Raw genomic sequence first — 25,436 nt, 5'->3', positions numbered from 1 at the left:
TTCTCTTGCCCTGGGTACTAGCATTCATCCGGTTTATGGTGTATTAGCTGAAAGAAGTAGATCTGCAGAAAACTAATTTTGTAAAAGAAAGTTTGACCGGACATTTTAGCGCAGGTTAATTTGCTTCGTTGCAGGCCCTTTCTGCCTTGCGCTGGCAATAATGTTCCTGCAGTCAGCTGAGTCTGGAAATCTGTCTGGCTGGAAACAAACCCTGGAAGACAAAAGACGAATTCCCAATCTAACCCTCTGTCTGAGAAGTCACACAACTGCTTTTGTCAGCAGGGAGGAGCATGTGGCAGGGGACTGAAGGGAGGGTGGGATTTCCCATTTTAGCGGCAGGAGGCTGTTAGGGTGGTTTGGCTGCCATCACCACTACACCACACCCGAAGGAAAGTCCTGATTGTTTGTCCTCTTCCAGCTGCTGCTGTGCTGGCTCAGGAGGTTGCTGCTCTCGGTGTCTTGGTACCAGCTCCTCAGATCTGACAGCTAATTGTGTGATTGTGCCTTAAAGTGTGTCAGCCAAAGCTTATCATCAGCTGAGCCAGGAATGGGTCACTGTTGCTGAAAGAGGAAGGTCTTGCTTTCCTTTCTTCTCTCCTCCTGCCTGTGTGATGCATCCTCTTCCACTTGTTGGAGCCATCTGTGAGCCTCCTCAGTTTGTTACATGATGGGAAAGTAAGTGTTCTTTCTGGCAGTAGGGTAACCGGTAGTCTTTTGCCGCTGTTGTGAGTTACATTTGTGGAAGAGGATGATGAGCAACAGGAGCACACACCCAGACCAGGAGCGGGGAAGTACTACTAATTATATTGAGCTTTTAGGTTGGCTCAATCCATTTAGTGAAACCATACCTCAAGTTTAAGTTCTTCAGTTTAGCATAGATGACCTTGACTAAAATGAGCTAAGGAACTGACATGCAAGGTATATTTAAGCTGCTGGCTCTGTTAGCGCTGGATGATCATCCTATGGGTGAGCTGGGTCTTCTGGATAAATTCCTGGGCCACCTCTGTAAGCTACTCTCCTGTTTGACCAAAATGCTAAGCTGGCATGGCTTGAGTGGATGATCTCTATTTAGTGCCAATAGTATTTTGAGTGTCCCAGAGCTGCAAATGCCTTTTGTCTTGGGACACAGAGGTGAAAAATGCAATGCATTCCCTGGAAGTGCCTTGCTATGCTAACCATGTCCCTGACCCCACACTTTGCTGCTCAGCAGATCAGGTGGGATGGCAAGGACAAGCAACTGGTGCTGAGTTTGGATGATAACCTCACTGAGTACGCGGACCAGTGCACATCTCTACTTGGGGTGGGGAAATGCTGTTTACACTGGTTGAGGAAAGCTACTGAAATTTCATTAGTAAAATGTACATCACACAGTTTGACTAGAAAGGATTATGCAGTGACTTTTACCTCTTCATTTAAGAGACTAATGTGTAGAGCCTCAGGATAAAAAGTATTGGGCAATGTGATTTTTCAGATTGCTGTTACTTTTCAGAAATTATTATAAGTGATGGGTTAATTCTGAGAGAGAGTTTTGATTAAGAAATATGCTTTTCATTTTAATCCTCTTTTTTTCAATTTTTTAATTAAACTGAACATTCAATTAAGAATGTTTAAAAAAATTGGGATGTAACTGTAAACTTTGCAGTAACTAGCTTTTAAATAGAATTTTAGTCAACTTCAATAGATATACATTACATAACATGCAACAAGTGGTTGATCAGGGCACTGGACTGGGAGAGGGAAGGTGAGCTTGTGAATTGCCGTGGGCTCAGGAGGGAGGTGACTCCTCCTCAACAGCGGCTGCTCTGTCTGTGAAGACATTGTTCTGCCTTGCTTTTGTTCTTTTTTTTTTTTTATAATTTTCTTTTTTAACTCCAGACACATTTTGAATGAAAGTGGCAGATTGCTGTGCTTTATGAGGAACTCAGTGTTTCAGCTTGTGGAATCAGATCCAGCTACTGATGGAAGAAGTGTTTAGGTACTGCCCCGCATTGGGAGCAGATGCAAAGCCCAGCCTTACAACCACTGTAGGAGCCCAGGAGGGACTCGCAGAGTTTGTAGACGAAGAAGTTACTAACCTATGTAGCAAGACCAGAGAGATATGGTGCAGATAACACAACTAGCAGGAGAGAAAAATGCTTTCAAATCTCTGATATTATTTAAAGAATAAGGTCTTCTCTGTTTGAAATGTTAACATATTCAAGTTTAATGTACTCTTTTAACAGAATTGTTTTGGAGAAGAGGAGACAGGAAGGCAGTTCTAGCTTAGTCCTATGGGAGACCACTAAAATGCTTTAATCTGGAATGAGGGTAGGCTCTGTTCCCTTGTGAGGATCCACGCTTGTTCAATCCTTGCTTTGCCTGGTGTGAATGTCAGCTAAGATGCTAGATAAGAGCAGGGGTTTGGTGCGGTGATGGCTTTTTATTGGTATCTGTTAACTCTCATCTTATAAGTGCATATGTATGAAAGAGTCAAGGTAAATCCCAAATAATACTGTCAACCACTTACCAAAGCCAGTTTTTAACAAAAAATGCATTATTTCGGTGCAAATTAAAAAAAAAAATCTTTTGTGTTTATTAGTATACAAAATAATTTCTATTCATACCAGCATAATACTTTTTTAAAAAAAAATCAGAATACAGATGTAATTATTGGGGTTTCAGTTCTGTGTATCTGCTCATCATTCTGTGACTTTGCTCCTTACCACATTACGTGACTTAAACTCCTCCAGCAGAAAGTGTGTGTTTTAAAATTAAAATTTACTTAAAGCTTTAGAATTTTGAAAATAAAATTTCATACAATTCAAAGGAGGCTTAAAGCAGTTTCAGAAATGCAGTAGCTGAAGAATGTGCAGAACAAACTCCATATAAGAGTGTTGATTGTAAGCTTACTGCCATAATATTATCATTTGTCAGTCATATCTGAGCTTGAAGTTAAAGGCCTGTTAAATGATTGAATTGGGTTTTGTCCTATGGAGCATTCAGGGGTGTGTAACTTCAGGTAGAATTGCTTAGGCAGTATAATGCTGATGTTACTTCAAATCAGAAGTTGATTGGTATATTAACTTTGGAATTGACATTTGCATTTGTCATCCTAAATACTATTTTGATTTGGTCTTCTATTTTTTTTATGCAGGTTTGTTGTTGAAGGTCATATTCCATATTTGAATGTTTTTCAGCATTTTCCTGAGAAGATGAAATTATGTGGACTTGATCTTAAGATCTTTTGTGTAGAGGTAATTTTTTTTCTTAAAGGGAAAGGTTAAAAAAAAAAAAGACCAAAACCTCATTATCTTGTGGTATTTTAATTTTTTTGGTCACTGTACCAATAAATTGATTAAATCTATTCTTATGTTGTAGAGTTCATGTTTTGCATTGTTGGAGCCTGTGCAGAAACCAGTGTACTCTCTGACTCAGAGTGCTTTAATCTTTAACCAGTCTTATTAAGCTGATTACCTTTTTCTCCACAAGTACTTATTGATTTCTTTTTAACTTAGGTATTCAGAGCTGCTCTTGGAACACTCAGAAATAGGATTTGACTTCACGTCTAGGGGCAATATATCATCATTTTTGGTGCTTATTTAAAATATCTCTTGAATTTCTTTGTAATTCCATATTCTTTTCATAAAATACCATTTAGATGCTATCTCTTGTTCTGTTTCTTACTGTACTGGTTGAAATATATCAAACCTAAAATCTACATAAGGGGTTATGGCCCTTCTAGAAGCTGAATAGTGATGGACAGTCTTCAGTAAAATGTAAATTTCCCTTATTTAAGATTATTATGTATTGTGGTAACAATTGCCCACAGGTGTTTATGTTGCAGAAAAGATGTTTATTATGGATTTTTGAAGTGTGCAAATAAAATCTTAGATTTTAAGAGCAGAAAGCAGCAATTCTGCTAACAGGAAAAGCTAGGTTTTGGTCTGCTTTAAAGTGTTTGTAGCTCTGGCCCTCAGTGATGATGTTGCAACTAATGTTACCGTTCACCAATATGTAGCTTATATTCAGCAGGTCATGAGTTGTTCAGAAGCTAATCTGTAGCTTTTTTTTTTTTACACACTGCTATCCTGTCTGGGTAAATAATAATTAGGACCTCAACTTTTAAAAATCAGGAGATAAATTTAATATAAACCCTCTTGATTTCTTTTTCTGTCTTAGAGCTTTTCTTAATAGAAAAGATATGTTAAGTTGAAATGTGGGTGTAAACTTTTTTTAAACTTTAATTCTCAGTCTCTGTCCTTCTTTGCCTCTATCCTTTGGAGGTGGTTTTGCCTCAAAAATGGTTACACAGAACTTGTATTCTGGCCTGACTAAAAATACCCTCCCTCCCAATCCTACAAATTACACAGATAACAATTTTCATATGAATTGCAGCTGTAAAGCTTGTACTGTGCCTCAGAGTGGGAGATCTGGTTTGCAGAGAGATGACAATTGCCCTTGGAAAATCCTGCTTTCTCTTGGGATAGAGCTGTTCTTGGCATGCAGGATGATCTGATGCCAGTCCTGAAGGTGATGTCATCAGTCCCTGTTGGCTTACTTTCTCTTAGAGCTGTCGGTTTGGATTATTCTACTGTCCCTCCATAAGCACACTTCCACTGTGGCTTGTAGCATGTCCTGATATGGGAGCGGGATTTAAGAACCTGAGAGCACAAGCCGGTCAATTTAATCTCATTCTGCCTTTATATAAAAGAGGAAGTCTAGCCACTTCACCATCTGTCTTAAACACTTACATAGCATATATGCACTTTCCTTTTTTCACAAACTGGGAGAAAAATCCCAAATCTGATTTTTTTTTTTTTCTTAATATTGCTTATGATGGATCTGCATATAGTGTGGTCTGCTGTTTGACTTACAGAAAACTGCTGATCTAAAAGGCAAATTTGTGTAACTTTTGACTTCCATCTTGCTTGTCTGTGATACTGACATCTGCACTTCTCGCTTCCAAAGTATAAGTAGATATACATACTAATCAAGTCACCTCTTAACTTTGTTTTCATTGGATACATAGGTAAAGTTCTATAAGTTTACTGTACAGTTTGTTTTCCAGCCACTCCAGTATTATTGTGGCTTCCTCTTTCTGGCAATATCTGCTCCCTACTTTACCTTTAATGTTTCTTTAGTAATACATCCTCAGATTTATTTAGTTTTAATGGTTTTGACTACATATTGGGCTGATAATTGCAAAAACCTTACTAGCTGTTTCCTACAGCTTATGTTTCAGAACTATCTTGCTGCTCATTGCAGCACTGAGATTACCAATAGATTACTGTATCTAGTTTTGACATCTGAATTTTGAGAAATTCAAGAGATGAGGTTATTGTCCTGGAGTAGGAAGTCAGATTGTGTAATACTCTGTCCTGAAAATACAGCTTGCATTCTTTTCTCCTTGGTGTTCTGTATATAATATTCTATAGACAATTATCTTCAAAACCTGTATGGGATTATGACTGTTAATAACCAGGCAGGTAAGATGCTCTAATGCCATTATTTGTTGTGCTTCAAATTTGGTGAATATAAGCTGCAAACATGTTCAAAAATCTTAACTGACAGGGCTATTCAATATACCTCCTTTTTATTTTGAACAGATTTTTAGTGCATTTAATTGTGTCCTGTGGTAATTCCCTGCAGCCCAAATTTGAATCAAGAAGTAGTTATGTCGTAGTAGCTTGAAGGATTTGAAATCATACTAAGTATCATTTTATCAGTTAAGTACAGATGAGGCCTAACTTGATAAAGCTCATCTTGTATAAAAACACCGTCAGTGGCTTAAAGGCTTTTTTTTCAGTAACAGTTTCCCAGATACCCAAAATACACTGAATATGTACAATGTTGAAGTTGTTATAGCTTTAAAAAAATAAATGCAACAATTATTACAAGGTGAATCACATCTACTTTCTATCTCTCTATGTAGTGACGTATGTATGGGTGCATGCACAAAGGGTTTTTTGGGGATTTTTTTTTTTTTTTTTTTAATACCTCGTCATTTAGTAGTAGTATTTCATACGCAAGGAGTGTGACTAGTCTCAGGCTTTCCAGCTGATGAACTCCTGTGCTGTGTAATACAGGAATGAAGTCTGTATCACTGACAATTTTTCCCTGTCCTGCGTATAATTTAACAATTAGAGGTGATTGCATCATCTGTCATACAAGGAGAGGCTGAGAGAGCTGGGATTTTTATTGCTGAGAAGAGAAGGCTGGGGAGGACTTCAGTAGCATGTATAGATACCTGACAGGAAGGAGTAGGGATGGAGTCAGGCTCTTTTCTTGGTGGTGCGCAGTGGAAGGACAGGAGCCAATGGACACAAACTGAAATACAGGAAATTCCGTTTAAACATAAAACTTTTTTACTCTTAAGAGTGATTGAATGCTGGAACAGGCAGCTCTGAACCACTGTGGACTCCACATCTTTGGAGGTGCACAAAACCTGACTGGACACAATCCTGAGCAACTTGTAGTTGACCTTGCTTTGAGCAGAGGCGTTGGACTCGATGATCTCCAGAGGTCCCTTCCAACCTCAAGTATGCTATGATTCAAATGGTATAGCATGCCTTGTATTCTATTTCACATTTTTCAGTGTAAGTGGCAGATAAGCCCTTCATATTTTAGTAAATGAACAGCTAATAAGAAGGGCATAATTCTTCATTCTGCCCAAACTGAACTTTATTTAAAATACCTGCCACAAAGGTTATCATATCTGGACACCTCTGTCCAGAAATCTGGGAACTCTGCGCATGATTGCCTCATAAATAAAGAGAAAATGAGCCTCCACCTCTCCCTATCATCTTTATCATGATGCATAACTGTTAGACATGTGTCAGCTCCTAGCTGGAGATAAATACTACCTCACAAGTATTTTATGAAGGATAAAAGTACTTTATAGAAGATCTTTGTGTAAAATTAGTTGTTTATTTTCCATATGTGTTTCTTTCCATTGCTCCAAGTCTCTTTTCTAAGCCTTAATTTCATTAGTCGTCTTGTTCATCCCGCCTTCTACTAAAATCATGTGTATGTTAGAAGTTAGCCTTTGGTAAATGGGTTTTACCTAAATGCATGATCAGAGGGTTCACAGGGCAAACAGCAGCAGTAGCAGGATGCTCGTTCTTAGTTCAGAAGTTCTAAGTTTCCAATGCAAGAGAAAAAAAGCAAGTTGTCATCTTACTCTGCAAAATTTTCTTTTCCTAAAACAAGTATTCTTACTCCATTTCATTAAAACCTTTTTTTATGCATCAAGAAAGAATAAGTTACTTAAGTTTTAGTTTTTGTTCTATACAGGAGATCAAGTGGTTTTTCTTGCTATTTGCAATTTGTTTAATTACAGTGAATCCCTGCTGATCTTGAGGCTTGTACCAGTAGCCAATATGTCTTTCATGAGTGCAGTCATTTTTTTCTCTTTTAGGTGGAAGACGTCTTTGTTTCCTTTTTAATGCACAGGATATCTACTTCTTTAAAAGTGCGCTAGTGTAAGAGTTAAAATGAATTTGTAAATTAGTAGTAGTATATATAAAGTTCTATGGCTAATTTTCTTTCAGCTTGTTTTATTTTTATTGATAGTATCTGTCCTCCAGTGGAGCTACACACAAATTCCCTCTTCAATTCTGCTTGAAGTAGGGATACCTCCTTAAGATGCGCATCCTTTATTTTGCTTTTAGGAATTTATCTTTATCCTCATGCAAAATTGATTAAAGCATCCCTTTCTCTTGAGCTAGTAACACCTTGTCGTTGCCATATATATGTTTTTCCTTACATTTTTGACTCGGGACAGTACACCCAATCATCTTTTATGTAATTATTTTATTTGTGCTTTAAAGTTGGTTCTGCTTTACTGTCTCAAGTTTACCTTTAGCTTTCATTACTTTTTATACAACTCATTGCTTTTTGGCATATTTTACCCTTAATGCATTGTGGATTGATTCTTTTTTTATGTCCAAAAATAATTTTTGGTTTTGATTCTCACATTCTTTACACACGCCTGCAAACATAAATGTACGTGTATATATAGGTAAGGAGGTTACTCCCATGGCTGTTGGGCAATATGATTTACTAAAGTACTGAAGATAACAAACACGTCACTTTGGAGTACGTGCTGTGTGCAGCAGGATAGGTGTAGTCTCATAAATATCTTTCAGACCACTGAAAAGCGTTGGGAATGGCCATCTTTTTCAATGCACAAGTATCTGGACTTGGCGAGGAGCCTAATGTGTGACCTCTGTGAAATTCCCTTCTCTCAGTGACTCCTCAACTTTAAAATAACTCCTTTCTTCCTAAAGTTATTGAGAATCTCTCTTTTTCGCAGGGTTGGAGGGGGGGTAAGAAAAAGTTGATCTTGGTGGGTATTAGATGAATTCTGTTCAGAATTGTCCGCCAACCTGCCCTCGAAGACAAAAGGAATGGGTATTTTCCAAATTATCCTTGCTACTTTTTCTGCCCTGGAGTATGATCATGGAATGGCTTCTCTGTATAAGCTTTTCTCTTTTTTTTCCTTTTTTCCTTTCTTTTCTAATCTTACATGGAAGTAGCTGCATAATTCTAAATCTATCTGAGACCTTCTGTTTTTCACAAGGCCACTGAATGCTTCAGTGTTGCCAGTGTTGTTGATATACCTTGCTGTCTAGGAATCTATATCTTAAAAATGCTTAATTTTTTGTTTTATAATTTAATTCCATTCCTTTCTGTCTTCCTCTGTGGTGGTTTTTATTTTTTTTATAATCTACTGAGTATTGCTGCCTGTAACAAGAACTGTGCTTATTTAGACAGCTTTGACCTTGCAACATGAGAAAATTACTATCTAGGTTAAATAACTCCTAACTTACTCTTCAGATTTTTCCATGGTACAGAAATGCTTTCTAAACCTCCAGCTGAGAGGGATGTTAGCATCTTCCTTACCTTTGCCTGTGGAAAATTCTTGAATGCATCCTGGTAAAGTGGCAGCAATATACCGCGCTTGTCAGAAATCAGTGCTGCTGACAAGAGGAGAAGAATCATGAAACACAAAAGCACATGTGAGGTTTTCTCCCCTTTCTCCCATCTAACTGAAAAGCTTCTTGTTTCTTTCTTCTCCCTGATGTCTTTTTACTTTCAGGCTTACTAGCTTATCATTCTACGTTAAAATTATGGTGGTTTTTTTTTTTTTTTTTGTCTGTGTCAGATTAGGCCAGTAGCTCTGGGCAGCTCTCTGTTGTGTTCAGTCTAATAAGAATTTTAATTCATGCTCCAACTGATGTTGGCTTTGATGGGAAAATGAAGAGTTGGAAAAGAAATATTTGCTGCCCTAAGAAAAAGTCTAATTCATCCAGGGTCTTCCTTTTCCTTAAAGTAACCTGTGATAGGTGTTGAAGTAGGTACCATAATGTATTTATAAAGTAGACTGGAAAACTTTGTCTCTTGAGAATGTGCCACTTCCGTGTGGAGTGTTTTATTCTGTATGATGCTTTGGATTTATTTTATTTGAGTTGGAGGAGCGTATACCTTGGACGCATGCGTTCACACCCCCCCCCCTCCCCCCTGCCTAGCTTGGATTATTAAATTTCTTTCCTCTTTCATTTGGGAATGAAAGACTTGCTTTAAACATTGAGAGATGATCATTCTTCTCTGTGTTGTCTGGAAACTTTCCAATTCTTTGGCTCCTTCTTTTACAGTATTCTATAGCTTGTTTTATTTTTGTTCTTCCCTTCCGTTTGTTTCTTTACTTTTTTTTTTTTTTTAAAAATTTTGCTTTATTTTATTCTTGGCAGCACTCTTGTATCTATATTTCTCTGCCACTAATCCTTCTGCCACTCATCTTTCTGTGTTGGCTTCAATCAAGACTCACTTCTGAGGATTTGAGAGATATGATTTCTGAGATGAATTTGCCAAGATACTCCTCTGCTATCGAGGATGCTTCTGTTTTGCTCCTTTGTTCTGCATGCTTTGCTTTCTCACGGAGCAGCTCTTGAGTTTTGAGCACAATTATGAGTTATGGTCTTCCAGCGAGACACTGTGGTAATTTTGATTTTTGGGTCCCCTTTAGCTATCCCATAAGGAAGGAAGAAGGTTTTTCAGAGCATCTCCTTGTGGGAGCGGGAGCTTCAGTCGGCTCTCTCTCCTGACCTTATGAAGGTTGCTTGACTGACAGGATATTTTTAGCTTCCATTTTTCTCATTACCATAGTATTATTTTGTTCAGGATCCATGCCAAGCTAATCATTCTAGAGTTCCTGAATCTCCCCTTTTTACATTTTTTTAAATACTGCATATTAATATGGAGAGTCCTTTGATGTTTAGAATTTCTTAAGATTATTTAAAAACCCGACATTTGTGTTTCAGAGAGCTCCTCAGTTATTTCCTTGAAACTCCTTGTGTGTAAATTATCTGGGCCTCTCCTTTGTAAAACACTCAATTTTATCAGATAGTGGTTTGCTTTTTTGTGGACATAATTTTTTTCTTCCTTGCATATGATTTTTAATGAGATGGATTTGTATTCTTTTTCCAGTTACAGAACAATCTTGCCTTTTCTTCATATTTGTTTCATGACTTACCCATTTACCAGTGGCATTGAAATTCAAAGCCTTAGGGTTTTTTGAGTTTCACTGTTGCTTACTGCTTAGTCGCCTTTACCTCTTGTTTCATTGCAGAATATCTACAGTGCTGTTCCTTGCCTTTTTTTATCCAGGAGATTGTCCCTGAGCACTATGCAGTCAAATCCCCACTCTGCTTCAAAAAGGGGATCTTTTATTTGTGGTTTTCCCTTTATCCCATTATCCTACGATAAAAAGAGGGATATGACAGACCTGTCTGGGAGTGTAGTGACCTACTAGGGCTGTATTTGGAGAGGTCTAAAGCATGTGCTTTCATGTCTAGGAGCTACGCATTTTTGTAGCGTTTACTATCCTACTTGAGAACAAGTTTTAAGCTTGGGACTAGTATTCTTGTGCAGTATTAGCCAGTGTGGGACTTGTCTTCCAGGTTCAAAATGATGATGTACTATTAATCATTTGTTACAATATGGTTAAATGTTGCTCAGTTTTACTATGGCAAGAAGGTTAAAGATATCGAACCTCAGATTTAACCAGTCTTTCTGATTCTCTTTGTTACAGGCAACATTACAATTGGAATATAGTTATTAGTACTCGTGCTGTATGAACATTTTTGCCTTGTGACTGAGTTGCCTGGTAAAAACTGGTTAGAATTAAATGGAGATGTGCCACAAAAATGTATTTGAATCAATTCAGCATTGTTCAAGCATAGTAAAAGCCATTTTGTTTTGTAAATTTAGCTGACAAGTTTAAGTCATTTAAGACTCCTCCTGATTTTGATTTCCCTGCGAATGTTGGGGGCAGAAGAAGCTCACTCAGGTAGCCTGAAGGAAAACATAAAATTGGAGGGTTTCTCATGGACTGAGAAAAGATGATTGCTCAATATTTTGATGATTACCTGCTGCATACAACCAAAACTAGGACTTAGTTGTAGCCTTCAGTTTTTGAGGCTAATGGCTCAATTTTAGAAGTAATTTGGCGTTCAATCCTCATTAATTTCTAATCATCTCTGCCAGCTTGTTTAGAAAGTGTGAGGGGGTTCATGTAACTTATGCTGCTAGGATTGCTTGAATGATTTGGCTATGTTCTGACCAGAAGCAGCATCAGTATCACAGGTTTCTTGAATACTAGTTCTTTGAATTTGCAGTACTGAGTAACATATGGAAACTGTTTATCACTTCTGTATCTAAGTGTATGGCTCAGCTTATTGATGTTAGAAACACTTGTTTGCATTTTCTTGTTAGATGCTTTGAGCTGCTTGTATTTTGTTTTGTTTCCTGCAGTCAGGAGCATATCACAAATTCATAAAATATTTTACTGTGTTTGAAGTGCCTAAACTTGGACAGATAGGATCTTCCTTGGGAAGCTTTGAAAAGTAGCTACCTCTCACTGAGAGCATTTGCATTAGATAACTTAAATGTAGATACTGAAGAAGGATAGACAGAGATTAGCAGAGGGACTGTTATTAGAGTATTAATGCATCTCTCCTTGCGTACACTCAGCTCTTTTCCTGGCGGACTGGGCAATCTCTTAGAGTTTGCATGCTGCTTTCACTCATGGTGGTAATTCTTCCCACCTTGCACCAAGAACAAAGCCTAAGTACTTTTTCATCATTCTTTCAAATACAGAAGAAATTAGTATCTTCTCACGTAATAAAACAGATGAGCAGTGAACTTCATTGCAGCACAGGGAAGAGCGAGGTCTGTACTCAAACCATGAGGTGCTCAGGGAAGAGCATGATGATGTTTGTGAGGACAGTGTTACTGAGGAATGGCTGGAGAACATGCTGCTCATACCTGCCTTTCTCCAAATGTAGAGCCAGGGGCTAGATATTCTGGGTAAACTCTAAGCTTATATGGCATAAGCTTATGTGAAACTGTAATACTGACCACTGAAGATTCTTTAAAAATCTCATTATGACTGTTTTTAGCATCGCTAAAAAGATAGATATTTGTCCTGCTCTTCAGGCTAATGCCTCCCTTAGGTTTACTGGTATCACTCCTTGATTTATACCCTAAATTGGATGAAATGTGGCTGAGTGCTTTTGTACAGCAAATGATATTTCAGTCTTTGTTTTATATCAAAGATGCTATTTATGGTACTATAATTTCGTCAACTTAAAAGCAGAAGGATTAGCATTTGCTTCATTACAGAGTTTGGGTATGTGAATAGAAGTTTATAAACTTGACAGTATTTCTTAAGTGCTGGTGTTTCTTTAGTTGTGGGTGTGGATTTAGTCTCCTAATTATAGTACTCTTCTAGGAGGGGCAGATGAAGTGAATCACTGTTCTAGGGCTTTATGTTTTTTGTCCCACTGTCTAAGGAGGAGTGAAATTCCTCTGTATACTTTTGTATTCTGAATATTACATGAGGTCACTGTACTGAAATTCTTACGGTGCAAATTATTTATATCATTTGGTGACTGCTTTGGTATTGCTAATTTGATAGGTGACAACAATGCATTCTCTAAACTGACATTACTGTTTTGAATGCTGATATGTTAAATCTTCTAGTCTGAAGATGGTTTTTAAAATAAAATGGTCTGCTGACCATTTTTGATGAGTAAAGCTTGTAGGAAAAAGTAAAATGTGTATCATTGATGAAAGTAAAGACTACCTACACTTGCAGAAGTAATTTTTAAAGAAGAATGATAATTTTTAAACAAAAAATCCCAGTATAAACGAAAGTATACCTACAAGTGGCTTAGTCTTCATCATTCTATTCAGTCTTGTTTTTTCACTTTTTTTCTATTCTTTCATGAAAAAAATCTTACTCCTGTGTTGTGAGCAGTTTGGAACAAGTCTTGAAAAAATGCTACCCTCTTGATCAGATTGGGGAGGGGTGGGGGAAGAACAAAAGAAAGGCAATCCTTCCCCATTCTGCATATACTGAAATATAAAATCTCTGAGCTTCACAGTTATGAGAATACAGATGGAGCAAACACAGCTTGAAATTTCTCAAATTTTCTTCCTGTCCAACACTTGACTTAAAAAAAATATCTTGAGTATATTTGGAGAAGACAGTAGTAAGTAAAGAAAAATGCGTGGGAAAAAGAAGACTTTAAAAGACAGGGAGGATAGGAGAGGTTAACAAAGAGCATCTGCCACCCATTTTAAGAGCCTGAACAGCCTTAAACGGTGACAATGCAAGTTTTGGTTTTTTTTGTATGGCATCATTACAGTGGGTAAGCATTACATGTTAGTTTTTCTTTTTCTTTTAAAAAAGATGATAATTCATTGACCCATGAGCTGCTATTAAAACACACAAATATACTTTTTTTCCCACCCATGTCTGTTTTGTGTCCAAACACACCAACGAAATACATGTCAGTCAACAGATTTGTCCATGCTATTATGTTTGTTAAATAGGAAGGAATTTTATTTTTTTTAAAGTATACAATTTGTAGCATTCTCTGAAAGCTGGTGTTATCAATGCTATTATGTTCACGTACCAGCCTTAGTTTAAATATCTGTATGATCTTGATTATACAGGTTTCTGTAATCCCTTCATGATACTGTTTTCAAATATGCAGCTGTTGTAGCCCAGCTACATTGGAATTATTTTCTAATAACTCCTGACTTCTAATAAAGGAATGGAGATCAAAACAACTTTATGTTAATGTATAAATCTGTCATGCACCCATATCTTAAATGCTGTATGGAATTCTGGTTGGGTTTTTTGCTTTTCTTACCCTCCCTCTTCTCAAAGTTGCAGAAGAGCTAAGAGGTACAGAGAGTCACAACAAGGATCATCAAACGTAGGGACAATTTTCCTACAAGAAACAGTCAATATTATCTACTTACCTTTCAACCTAAAGAAAAGGTGACTAAGAGGAAGATGTGGTGATAGTTTCTAAAACGTGTTTACAAGGCAACTGTTCAATGTCTCTTCCAATACAAGGGCTGGGACTTGTCAGAAAAGGTTGCTGGTCTGCAGGTTCAGAATCAAACAGCAGGAAATGTGGCTTCATACATTTTGTGGGTAACTGGTGAAACTCTTTGCGTTAGAATATCCTGGATGTTAAGAGGGCCAGATAATGACTGGACGAATGCCATGAGGGAAAAGGGATCTGGAACTAAAAAATGCAGACAGGTCACTGCTGACTCAGCCACAAATGGTGTGAAGCTGGACAGACATTTGGTACTGTTGTTGTGGCTCGCTTGGTTCATAAATTCTTCCCTACGCACCCCTCTTGCTTGCTACTGAATACAAGGCTAAATGGATCTTTTTGGAATTGATGTGGTACAGCCACTTTTTTTTTTTGTTCTGGGTTTTCAGTTAGGGTTTCAGTTTATGGTTTTTGTGCTCTGAGGAGACTTTTTTTTAAGATCGTAAAACTTCATTTTTCATTAACTAGTTATCTCACAACAACTCTTTTTTAAGTCATAGTTCAAGCCTTTAAGTTAGGTGAACTAAATACCATCCTTTAAAGTTTCAGATTTAGAGATCTGGGGATGTTTCTTATTCAACTTGAAAAATGTTGAGGAATGATTAAATGGTAAAGTATGCAAAATTATTGCTTAAAAAGGGGTATTTCTAGCCTATGGCAAAGAATCCAAAGCAGTGAAAACTACACAGTTTTCTTAAGCAAAAACTTTACTTTTTGAAAAAAAGATTTTAAATGCTTGTATTTTTGTAGTGATCCTTCGGTTTGTTTTGGTGGAGGAACTAAAGGAATTGCTTATTTAAAAACTCACAATGTAAAATTTCTTATGTTGAGTAGTAGTGATGATCCCAATGCCAGGAGGAAGAAGGAATGATTGCAAGAAGTCTGACCTAGAAATGTGGCAAGAGCAGAAATGTGAAAAGCCATGTAAGAGTAAATAAATTCTAGGTCATGGGGGAGCCATCCTGGAATGGCAGAGATGGCAGCTTTAGGGTTTTTGCACTTTACCCGTAATATTTCTAAACAGCCTTCAGTTCTGTGCAATTCTCTTTTGGCCCTAAAAGTAAGCACAGGTCTTGCATTTGTGAATAGATTAAGCCAATACTGTCTTCTTTTCCTGACTTTGAAGAGCAATTAAGGTTTTTAAGTTAAGCATATGGAATTTAGGAATTACTGGAATGAATTTGCTTTTAGCTGAGACTCATGTATAAGTGCGCTAGGGTGTAATCATTAATCATTTCATCTCATACTGTTTCTAAACCAAGATAGCGTCTTAGTTTACCGTGTGGAAAGTAGTGAGCTGCTCTGTATATCTTTTCCTTGTCTTCATTTAATGTGGGAGTTTAAGCCTGCATGAGCGCATGCCATGTGAAGCCAGCCCAGTTGCACAATATTTGGTTCTTTCTCTTCTTATGAGGCTGGTCATTCCCCCTCGTCACACGACAGTGCCTTCGGTGGCTGCTCCTCCAGGGCTCGGCTCTCAGGGCTGGTGGTGTCCTGCTCTGTCACAAGGTGGAAAACTGGGACAAAGAGACCTGCCCGAGGCAACAGAGTAGCTTTGTGGCACCGTCATGAGGAAACCTGAAGATTTCCTAAATCCTGTAAAATTGTCCCTGTATTTCATTTTTTTTCCACGCTAGCTTTTCAAGAGGATTTCATATCACTTAATAATCTGCTACTGGCTAATACACGTCTTCAAGTCATCAGGCAGCTCATAGGAAACTGCTGCTGTTTGGATTGTCTCACACTCCAGGTTTTGGTGGATTGTGTATTTATATTTTAGTTTGGGCCTGATTCAAATGAAGTAATTCCTGACTAAATCTATTAATAAACTCATGAGTGCAGGTCAAAATGTTTGCTCTGTTTTCTTCCAGAGTATTCAGACTGGAATGACAATGGGTTTCTGCTTCCCTGGAAAGTGTATCCAACAGACTGGCTTTTAGACACGTTCCTCTGTTTGCTGAGGTCCTTTTCTCAAAACATTCAAGATCTGATGTGTAAGAGCATCTTTTCCTGACTAAAATTTGAATGATCTTAATTGCCATATGATTTTTTAGCAGTAAATATTTAAAGAATTCAAATTAAGACAGAAGCCAGTCATTCTTGTTTATTTTAAAAAAAATTTCTAAGAGGTTTAAAATTCTAGCCATATAAATTCTGATAATCAGCTATGCTGCTTTTACTTTCCAAAACAAGCAGAGATTCCTGCTTTGGTCTACTGGTGTTTTGAGATACCTTGTAATCTTAGTTTTGTTGAGACTGGGTGTCTTTCTATCTGTGGGATTTTTTTTCTATCTAACTGTATTTTGTCTGCATTTTAACAGGTGCATGCAGTACTTATTCAGGATAGAAGGTAGTGCAGAATGAAAAGAAGCAAGGGTGAGGCTTTTATTTGAAAGAAAAAAAAAAAAAAGCTGAGGAGGAAGTTTACTGCTGAAAGGGTTATTGTAATCAAGTTTATCATGGGAGCTTGCTGTTGTGTAACAGAAACTCTAGCTTGTCCATACCTGTCTTTAAGCATTACTTAATGAGGAAAGAAAACAAACCTACCAAGATATTTATGAAATTCAATAAAATTTGTTCCCAAACTTTTAAATTTCAATACATTATGACAGTTCAGCTCATTACTGGATTACTCTCTCCATTTGTAGAAAGATTACATTTTTTAGAAAAGTGGTATTTGTCGGAGTTAGCTTGTGAGCATGAACAGGCTAATGCTCAAGCACATGTCTCTGTTGATTTAATAATATTGAAACTCATTTATTCAAAAACCACTTTAGCCAGGAATCATGTAATGAAAAAGATATCTTCTTCTGAAAGTAGCCTATTTAAAGGTCTGCTAGGCATCCAATGAAAATATCTCTTCCCCCTGCGCTGTCAAGGAGTACATCTGTACTGGATGTTCAGTTACCTTTTTCTCTTGTGTTTGGGTTGCTGGCTTATCCACATGCCATCTTGAATTCTTCAGTAAAAACGGCCTGTGTCAATTTAATGCAGTCTAATATGCTAGCACATCTTGATTTATTTTTTTTTTCCCCTCTCAAAAATGCGTAAACATTCTTTATTGAGTCCTCTTCTAAAATGAATCTTTTTTTCTGTACAAAGATCCTTCTAATTTCCTCTGCAACAATGATCAGGAGTAATTTGGGATTTTAGGATGTAGTAGCTGTTTCAGCTGAAACAGTTATCAAAGGAGAAAGCAAGAGAAAGGCTGCCAGTGTGACAACTTCTATGATTTTCAAATGGTATATTGACTATTTTTTTTCTTTTTTTTTTTTTTCCTCTGCCCATTTGTTGCCAGGCAGATAACTTGGGCAGCCTGTTTGCCTGTCTTCAAGGTAGACAAACTGATTTCATTTTCCTGTCTTATCCTTTCAGTTATCCTTTCTGCTTGATGGCAGACTTGTAAAGCAGCAACTTTAATTGTGTGTGTGGTCTTTTTATGTCTTTTCTAGTGGAAGAAGTCTCATGAGCTGTGTATTTCTTGCCAGTTACCTAAATGGAGTTGTAGCAGTTTCAGCAGTCTTTGTTCTTCTTGTCATTTGGTTCCCTCTTAATAATTCCAGGCACACCCTCTTACTGTTACATCAGCATCTGTATGTGGTTCATGGATATCACGGTTTGAAGAAATATATCTGCTCATTTAGTCCACGTGAAAATGGCTGCACTAAGTCAGACTTGAGGCTCACTGAGTCTGGTCTCCCGTTACGTATAGTGACCCAGGACAGGATGTGGGAGCAGGGTGCAGTGGTTCTCCCCAGTATACTTTCACACTCACCAGCAATTCACAAGTCTGGGACATTTCTATACAGCAGTGGTAGCAGCGCTTACAATGCCACAGAATCATGGAATGGTTTGGGTTGGAAGAGACCTCTAAAGATTCCCCTTAAATATTGTGTATATTTTTTCTGTGTACCCTATGCTCTGGCAAAGGCAGTGTTTGTGAAGAGACTACACAGAATCTAACTGTGCAACAGAGTTGACTACATTAGTTTTCTTCCAGCTAGGTTAGATGGCAAAGAAGTTTTAGTGAGTGTTGCTTATTTTTTAAAGTTTAAATTCATAATAATACACAGTGTTAAAGCATATTTAATTTGTGTGTGATGGCTGTTGCATTAGTTTGCTGCTGTTCCAGGGGGGATGGTGATGGTCCCTGAGAGGTAGATAGAGGTTAAGCAAGGGGGATAAAAAATATTGTTTAAAAAAGATGCATCGGCAAGATTTGTGTGTGTGTATTTGTATGGGAGGTAGCAAGATTGGTAGTACTGTGAGAGTACACAAAAAAACCACACACACACAAGAAAATCTTTAGTAATCTAGTTTAGGCTTGCCGACCACATTAAGGATCTAGTATGTAATGATTGGTTCGCAACGTCACTTCATTCTGTTTTAAATACTAATTTGGGTGTAAATTTCACAGCTGATACAGTTATTGTCTTTACTGTCAATTCTTTTATGTAACCTGTGTGCACTGTGGCTGGCGTCGTCCCACATCAGGCTTATGCTGCAGATGACCAGATATATCTGAACCAGTTGAGCAGCAGAAGCAAAGTTAAGGTGAACCAGGCTCCATAGAACACTCAACTGCTGTGCTCGTTGTTGGTACCTAATTTTACTTTACGTAAATTTAAAGCTAGCTTGGGCTCCTAGGAAAGTTTGCTTCAATGCAGGCTGCAATCAAAGATGTTTACACACATTAGGGCATCCATTTGGTTTATAACTTTTACAATAAACGTATTTTGTTTTATGGACATACCTTGCTTTACGCAAGGATTAAACCAAAATTCTGGATTGTGTTGCAAAAACCCTTCTCCAACCCACAGAAGTTGATGTTTTCCAAACCTTAAAGTTAAATTGCTTGCTTAGTCCATTTCCTGAGAAGTTTGGTACACTCTTTTTCAAACTTGATCTAGGTTGAATTTGACGACTTAAAAATGATGAAGCCTTGCTGAGTTTTGGATAATTGCGAATGTATTCAAACTCTAAATGTCAAAGATTGCCAGAGATCTACAAAAAGCGGATAATGAAAAAATGAAAAAATTAAGTCAGACCGTATAAAATTTCAGTATTAAATGGTCATTAAAAGAATCACTTGGGAAAGATGTCCGCTACTGAACATCAGCAGCACAAGTGAAGGCAGAGCCTTAGAGAATGTGCAGGCATGGGAAGAAAGGGTTCCCAGGATGGAAGTTCACAGCTAGAAGGATGAAGAGGGAAGGAACTGTGCTGCAAAAAATGTACTGAACAGGAGAGGAGGATGGAGGGGGAAAAATACAAAAGGGAGAGTTTAAAACAACTCTATAGTTAATTCTTTTCAGAAAAGATAGAACATTATCACAATAAAATAAACTGAACTGTGAATACGTAAGTAATGCCTGCTGGGATATTGTCCTGATAAAGGAGAACGAAACGGCCTGTACAGTCATCTAAGAAGAGAGTCAGTCACACCACATTTAAAACAAGAAGCTATGGAGCCTGCAAATTAATCTAGAAAGCCAGCCAATGCATACTGTTTTCTACTTCTTGATCAGCAACATTCTGATATTGTCCAAACAAGTAGGAGAGGCTGCAATCTTGGCTTACCCAAAACAATTACCTGTTACTGTGATCTGATTATCATGCTAATAGTTTGGCTCATCTGCTTCTGAAAACTAACTTGTTCTTTTCTAACACAGGTGAAAAATTCCATGTAACTTTGAAAGATAAAGGCAACCGATTTAAATAGTCTAATGGATATTTATCATTGTGAAAATCTTGTTCTAGACATTTCTTCGCAACTCAACAGCGTATATTTTGTTCTCCTATGCTCAGATGAAGTTGGCGGGCAGGGCGGGGTGGGGGGGAGAAGAAAAAAGTATTCTCAGGTAGTACTAATCTTCTGTACTGCTTTCTTGGGAAGACCTGAAGCTACCTTATTTGTCATATGTGGGAATACGATACAAAGATTTTAAAGACAAGGCTGTTAAGAAAAGTTCTCAGTAACCTCTGTACCCAATGTGGACAAGTTATGGACTCTGTCAGTGGTGTTGATCAGTCTTGCAGAAATCCCAGCTTGTGAAACACCTGAAAAGGCTAGCAGGTGGCATAACTTTAAAAAGATTTTCTGTCAGTCTTCCTGAAATTATTAAGTGCCCTCAAGGGTTTGGAACTAAGTTTTATATGTGGAGTGTTGCCCAGGTTCTCGACACAAGGCAAGAGCTCAGTAACTCCACGTGCTGATGAGCAGGGGAGTTGTCCTAACATTTAGTGCAGAAATACAACTTGAAAATATGTAGCGCAAAATTTTTTCGCTTATGATTGGATAAGTGAAAGTTATACTTGGAGAGCATGTGGCGTATGATCTAACGCTGTCCTCTCTTGTCCAAGTACTCCTCCCTTGGGGTTTAATCATGGGGTGCTGTCGGCAGAGTTTTTCACCTGAGGGAGGGAGGCCCCAGCTCTGGATCTTGCTTTCCTAGTTGATTTGCAGGTTGACTTTCAGTGCAACTTGTTTTATCAGGTTCTTTTCTTCTGGCAGAGATACATAGCTAGGTAGAAGGTGATAACTTTTATTTATTTTGAAGGCTGCTTGTTTGCTGCATCTTGCTTTTTCTTAATATTGTCCTAACATTTGCTATGTTGGTTGTATGGAATTTGGGTGTTCTTTCTGTTTTAACCCTCTCAGTATGTATGAAATTTTGCAGAATAAGAGAATTGCTGTATGAACTCACAACTCTTTCAGAATTAAACAGGGTATGAACAGGGTATGTCATGACCGGTGAAAATTGGTAGTGCTTGATTACTGGACTAAGTCTACAGTCTCCTTAACATTTCAGCCTTCAGCCCTTTGCTATGATGTATCCTACTGAGATGTGATCCTGGGTTGGATCTAGCTTATGCTCGCAGCTTAGAGTTCAAGAGATTACTGTGCACTTGTGGAAGTGCAGTGTTCGGTTCAACTTGCGTCGTCATGACTCAGCACTGTGTCATAGAAACATGAGTAGGACAGTGAATGTTTTTGAGTTTAGGGGATTAAGCCCTGGAAAGTAGCAATTGATTTGGTTGATCTTTATTATGCATTAGTATGCCCTTCCTGGATCTGCATGTCCCAATTGTGTTTACATCTCTTTACAACACACATCAACTGAGAACAGTTTTTATCTGTTAACGCTCTTTTCAAAATAAGCCAAGTGATAGCTCTCAGTATGAATTATTATTTGTAGTTTTTACACTACTTGTGTTAGCTGTTCAAAAAAAAAGCAAGCATCAGTTGTCATTGCAAATCAGAGTGTTTTCTAGCCATTTTGAAAAAGAACTGAATTGCGCTCTCTCAATAGCAAACAAAAGCTTTGAAACACAAGTCAGGGTTGGGCATGAGGAAGGAGGGATGATTCACCAGTACATAGGATAGGAAAGCTGTCTCCTTACCCTGATACAGTGAGAGAAGGTCAGGTATAAGGTGATACAGGTGTCTACCGTGAGTCCTCCAATTAAGATCTATATTCCTTGAAGTACCTCTGTCTTAAATTAGACTGTTCAGATAACTTCACTGGTGAAAGCTTAATGTTTGAGAATGGGAATGCTCCAAATGACTGAATTCACAGTGTCTCGATTTATTTTCATCTGTGATATATTATTAAGAAGCTACTAATTCAACTGCTTTTCGTTAAAGGGAAAAACATATTTCCTTTATATCTAATTAAGAATAGTATTTATGTAATGCTTTTATTTGAATTATCTGGGACTTCAGTTTTTCTCCAAATACTCTGCAGAGAAATTACATATGATTCAGGTTTTGTTCCAAGATTGTTTTGGTATTCAATTTAGCACTGCTTTTTAAGAGGAATGGAAAGTAGTGTGAGCCTGGTCTTCTGTGTAAGTCTGGTAATGCATGTTTTTCTTGTTTCTCAAGATAGTCCTGTAGCAGTCTTAGCCAATTTTTAACACTGTTTAGAAAATATAATGAACATGATACAACTTCCTAACTGTTACAAAAAGTTGCATGTGTAATAATAAGTGACAGCAGAATTATTCATTTGCTTAAGCATGTGTTCATGCAATTAAGCAAGTCTGAACTGCAGTCTGAGGGGAGATAATTTTTAAAAAGTAGAGGAAGTGTTGGCAATCTTTCAAAACAATAACATTTGAGCATTGGCTACATAGCGTATATTAAAATAGATTACACCAAATGATTGAATAAAAACACATTAGTTCAGTGGTCTTGTTGTAAACATGATCGCTCTGGTTTTAATCTGGTCTATAAAGTAAACAGAAGCCTGAATTCACTCCTGTTCAGGAACCTGTGCACAAAATGTAAACCCCTGCTAAATTCTTATTAAAGGAAAGTACCTTATGCACAAATTAACTTGATAAAATATGAATACATGATAAAGTGCTCTGCTGAATTAGAACCACCAACTAAAGCATAAAAGGCATTGCTTTTTATACATTTAAAATGGTAAAGTAGCCTGAACAACTGAAAGTTAACACTTCAAGACACAAATTCAAGTAATTATTTAAAATATAAAAATGTTTAATGAAACAGTTCAGGTATTAAGAAATAAGGGTAAAATCTTACAGTCCATACTTACGCAAACTTCAGATCCTGCTGAGTTCACTATAAATAAGCATGTCAAAATCTGTCTGTAAGTTATATTTTCCACTAGCAGGAAAACCTCAGTAGAAATTGGGAGAATTTCTTCATGCAGTCAATAGTTTTGAAAAGAGAATTGCAGATTTATTTTCATGAATAAATATGCAAATATGGAATTTTTTTGTTTTTAAATGAAATTACATTAAAGATTCTGTGGAAAGGTTCTGGAGAATGTGGGCCTGGTGCTGAATGGGAATGGAGGCATGATGACAAAGACCAAGGAGAAGGCTAAGGTGATGAATGTTTTTTTTTTGCCTCCGTCTTCGCTGATAAGAGCAATCCCAGGTCCTTGAAACCGGTGGGAAAGTCTAGGGGAAGGGAGACTTACCCTTGGTGGAGAAGGAGCAGGTTAGGGGATATATAAACAAACTGGACATATGAAGGTTCATGGGCCGTGATGGGATGCTGCTACAAGTGCTGAGGGAGCTGGCTGGTGTCATTGTAAAGCCACTGTCAATAGTTTTTGAAAAGTCATGGTGATGGGGGGAGTTTCTTGAGGACTGGAAGAAAGCAAATGTCACCTCGGTCTTCAAGATGGGCAGGAAGGAGAATCTGGGGAACTAAAGGCCTGTCAGCCTCATAGAATCATAGAATCATTATGGTTGGAAGAGACCTCAAAGATCATCAAGTCCAACCATGTACCCAATGCCACCATGCCTGCTAAACCCACTAAACCATGTCTTGAAGCGCCACATCTAAACATTTTTTTTAACACCTCCAGGGATGGTGAGTCCACCACCTCCCTGGGGAGCCCGTTCCAATGCCTAACAACTCTTACAGTGAAGAAGTTCTTCCAACCTGAACCTCCCCTGGCACAACTTGAGACCATTTCCTGTTGTCCTATGACCTCATATTGAGGTGTCCTACCCTCATATTGATCACATTCTTGTTGATAAATATGATAAATACATAAATATGCATTGTGGAATAACCACAGACACCAGCACATGCTGGAGGGCTGACCAGCTGGAAACCAGCTTTTCAGAGAAGGGCGTGGGGGTTCTGGCAGGCAAGATGCTGTGAAGATGAATGTCAGCCAGCAATGTGCCGATGTGGCAAAGACCACCAACAGCATCCTGGGCTGCATTAGGCAGAGCATTGCCAGCAGATCAAGGGAGGTGATCCTTCCTCTCTACTCAGCACTGGTGAGACACATCTGGAGTGCTGGGTCCAGTTCTGGGCTCCCCAGCAGAAAGGAGATATGGACATAGTGGAGTGAGTCCAGTAGAAAGCCATGAAGACGACGGAGGGAGTGGAGCATCTGACAAATGAGGGGAGGCTGAGAGAGTTGGGACTGCTCAGCCTGGAGATGGAGAAGACTTGGGGGGGGGGGGGATGACCTGATACCTTTTATCCTCCTTAGTGGTATCCAATGATAGGATGAGAGAAAATGGGCACAAACTGAAATACAAGAAATTCTATTTAAGGAAAAACAAAGCCTTTTTTCTTTTGTACAGTGAGGGTGGTGAAGCACTGGAGCAGATTTCCCACAGACCTTGTGGAGCTCCCATCTATGCAGATATTAAAAATCTGACTGGACGTTGTCCTGGGCAACCTGCTCGAGCTGACCGGAGCAGGGGCTTGGACCTGGTGATCTCAAGCAGTGCCTGCCAACCTCCACCCTTCTGTGGTTCTCTTAGCTCTTTAGAGAGTTCACCCTCAATTGCACCTGTGCGTATTTGGGTTTTTTTTTGCCCAGTGCTCTTTAAATTTTGGAGCATCTGGAGAGATACTGATCACTTCAAAAAAAAAAAAAAGGGTAAAAAGGATAGTGGGTTGGTTGCGGATCTTAAGCAACTTTCTGTTTGTTTCTTATGTATCTCATGGGCTTTAGAACTAGCACTTTTCTCTTTGCAATACTGCAGTCTGGCTCCATTCTTGCATGTATGTTTAGTCATAGAGAGAGCTAAAACGGTGTGTATAAATAATTCTGTGTTAAATAATGCAGCATTTAACATCGATAACTAATTTAAAATCATTAACAAATATGGTAATAGAGCAAATATATAACACCCTCTAACCCTGTCTTTCAGTCGTGGCCTGCATATGAAGAAGTATACAACAAAATGCTTGAGCTTGCAGCGTTTTTAGACCTGCCTCGTTTTCCAGATATAACAGACAGCTGCTTTCTTCATCCAGACATATTGTGCATGAAGTACTTGATGGAAGCTAATTTACCTGGTAAATATTTTCCCAAACCCAAACTGATAAAATTTTTCTTTGGTTTATTAAACTCTAGCAAGTTGAATTACTACTTGAAAAGTGCCTACTCCTTTCCTTCTAACTTATACCCATTTAGCCTCAACTGAAAGATAATTTCTATAGAAAGCACCTTCATCAAACATTCAGAGTATGTATTATAGGCCCAGATATGCAGGGGCACTCTGGTGCTGGCTCTCTAAGGTGTG

The 25,436-nt window shown here is 38.1% G+C and overlaps 1 protein-coding gene across 1 annotated transcript in view; it reads left to right on the top strand.

Annotated features, from left to right (window-relative positions):
• Positions 1-25,436, top strand: part of TAF1B (TATA box binding protein (TBP)-associated factor, RNA polymerase I, B, 63kDa) — a gene marked incomplete at its 5' end in the record, with an annotated part of 50,248 nt that overhangs the window by 11,148 nt on the left and 13,664 nt on the right. Inside the window, 2 exons of the mRNA XM_009700646.1 lie at positions 3,134-3,233; positions 25,062-25,209. Of these exons, the coding sequence (XP_009698948.1) occupies positions 3,134-3,233; positions 25,062-25,209 (248 nt within the window). The remainder of the gene's footprint in view (positions 1-3,133; positions 3,234-25,061; positions 25,210-25,436) is intronic.

This window comes from Cariama cristata, unplaced genomic scaffold (genome assembly GCF_000690535.1).
Source record: "Cariama cristata isolate BGI_N322 unplaced genomic scaffold, ASM69053v1 scaffold635, whole genome shotgun sequence".
NCBI classification, from domain to species: Eukaryota; Metazoa; Chordata; class Aves; order Cariamiformes; family Cariamidae; genus Cariama; species Cariama cristata.
Note: the sequence above shows the minus strand (reverse complement) of the source record. Positions and strands in the feature narration are given on the sequence as shown.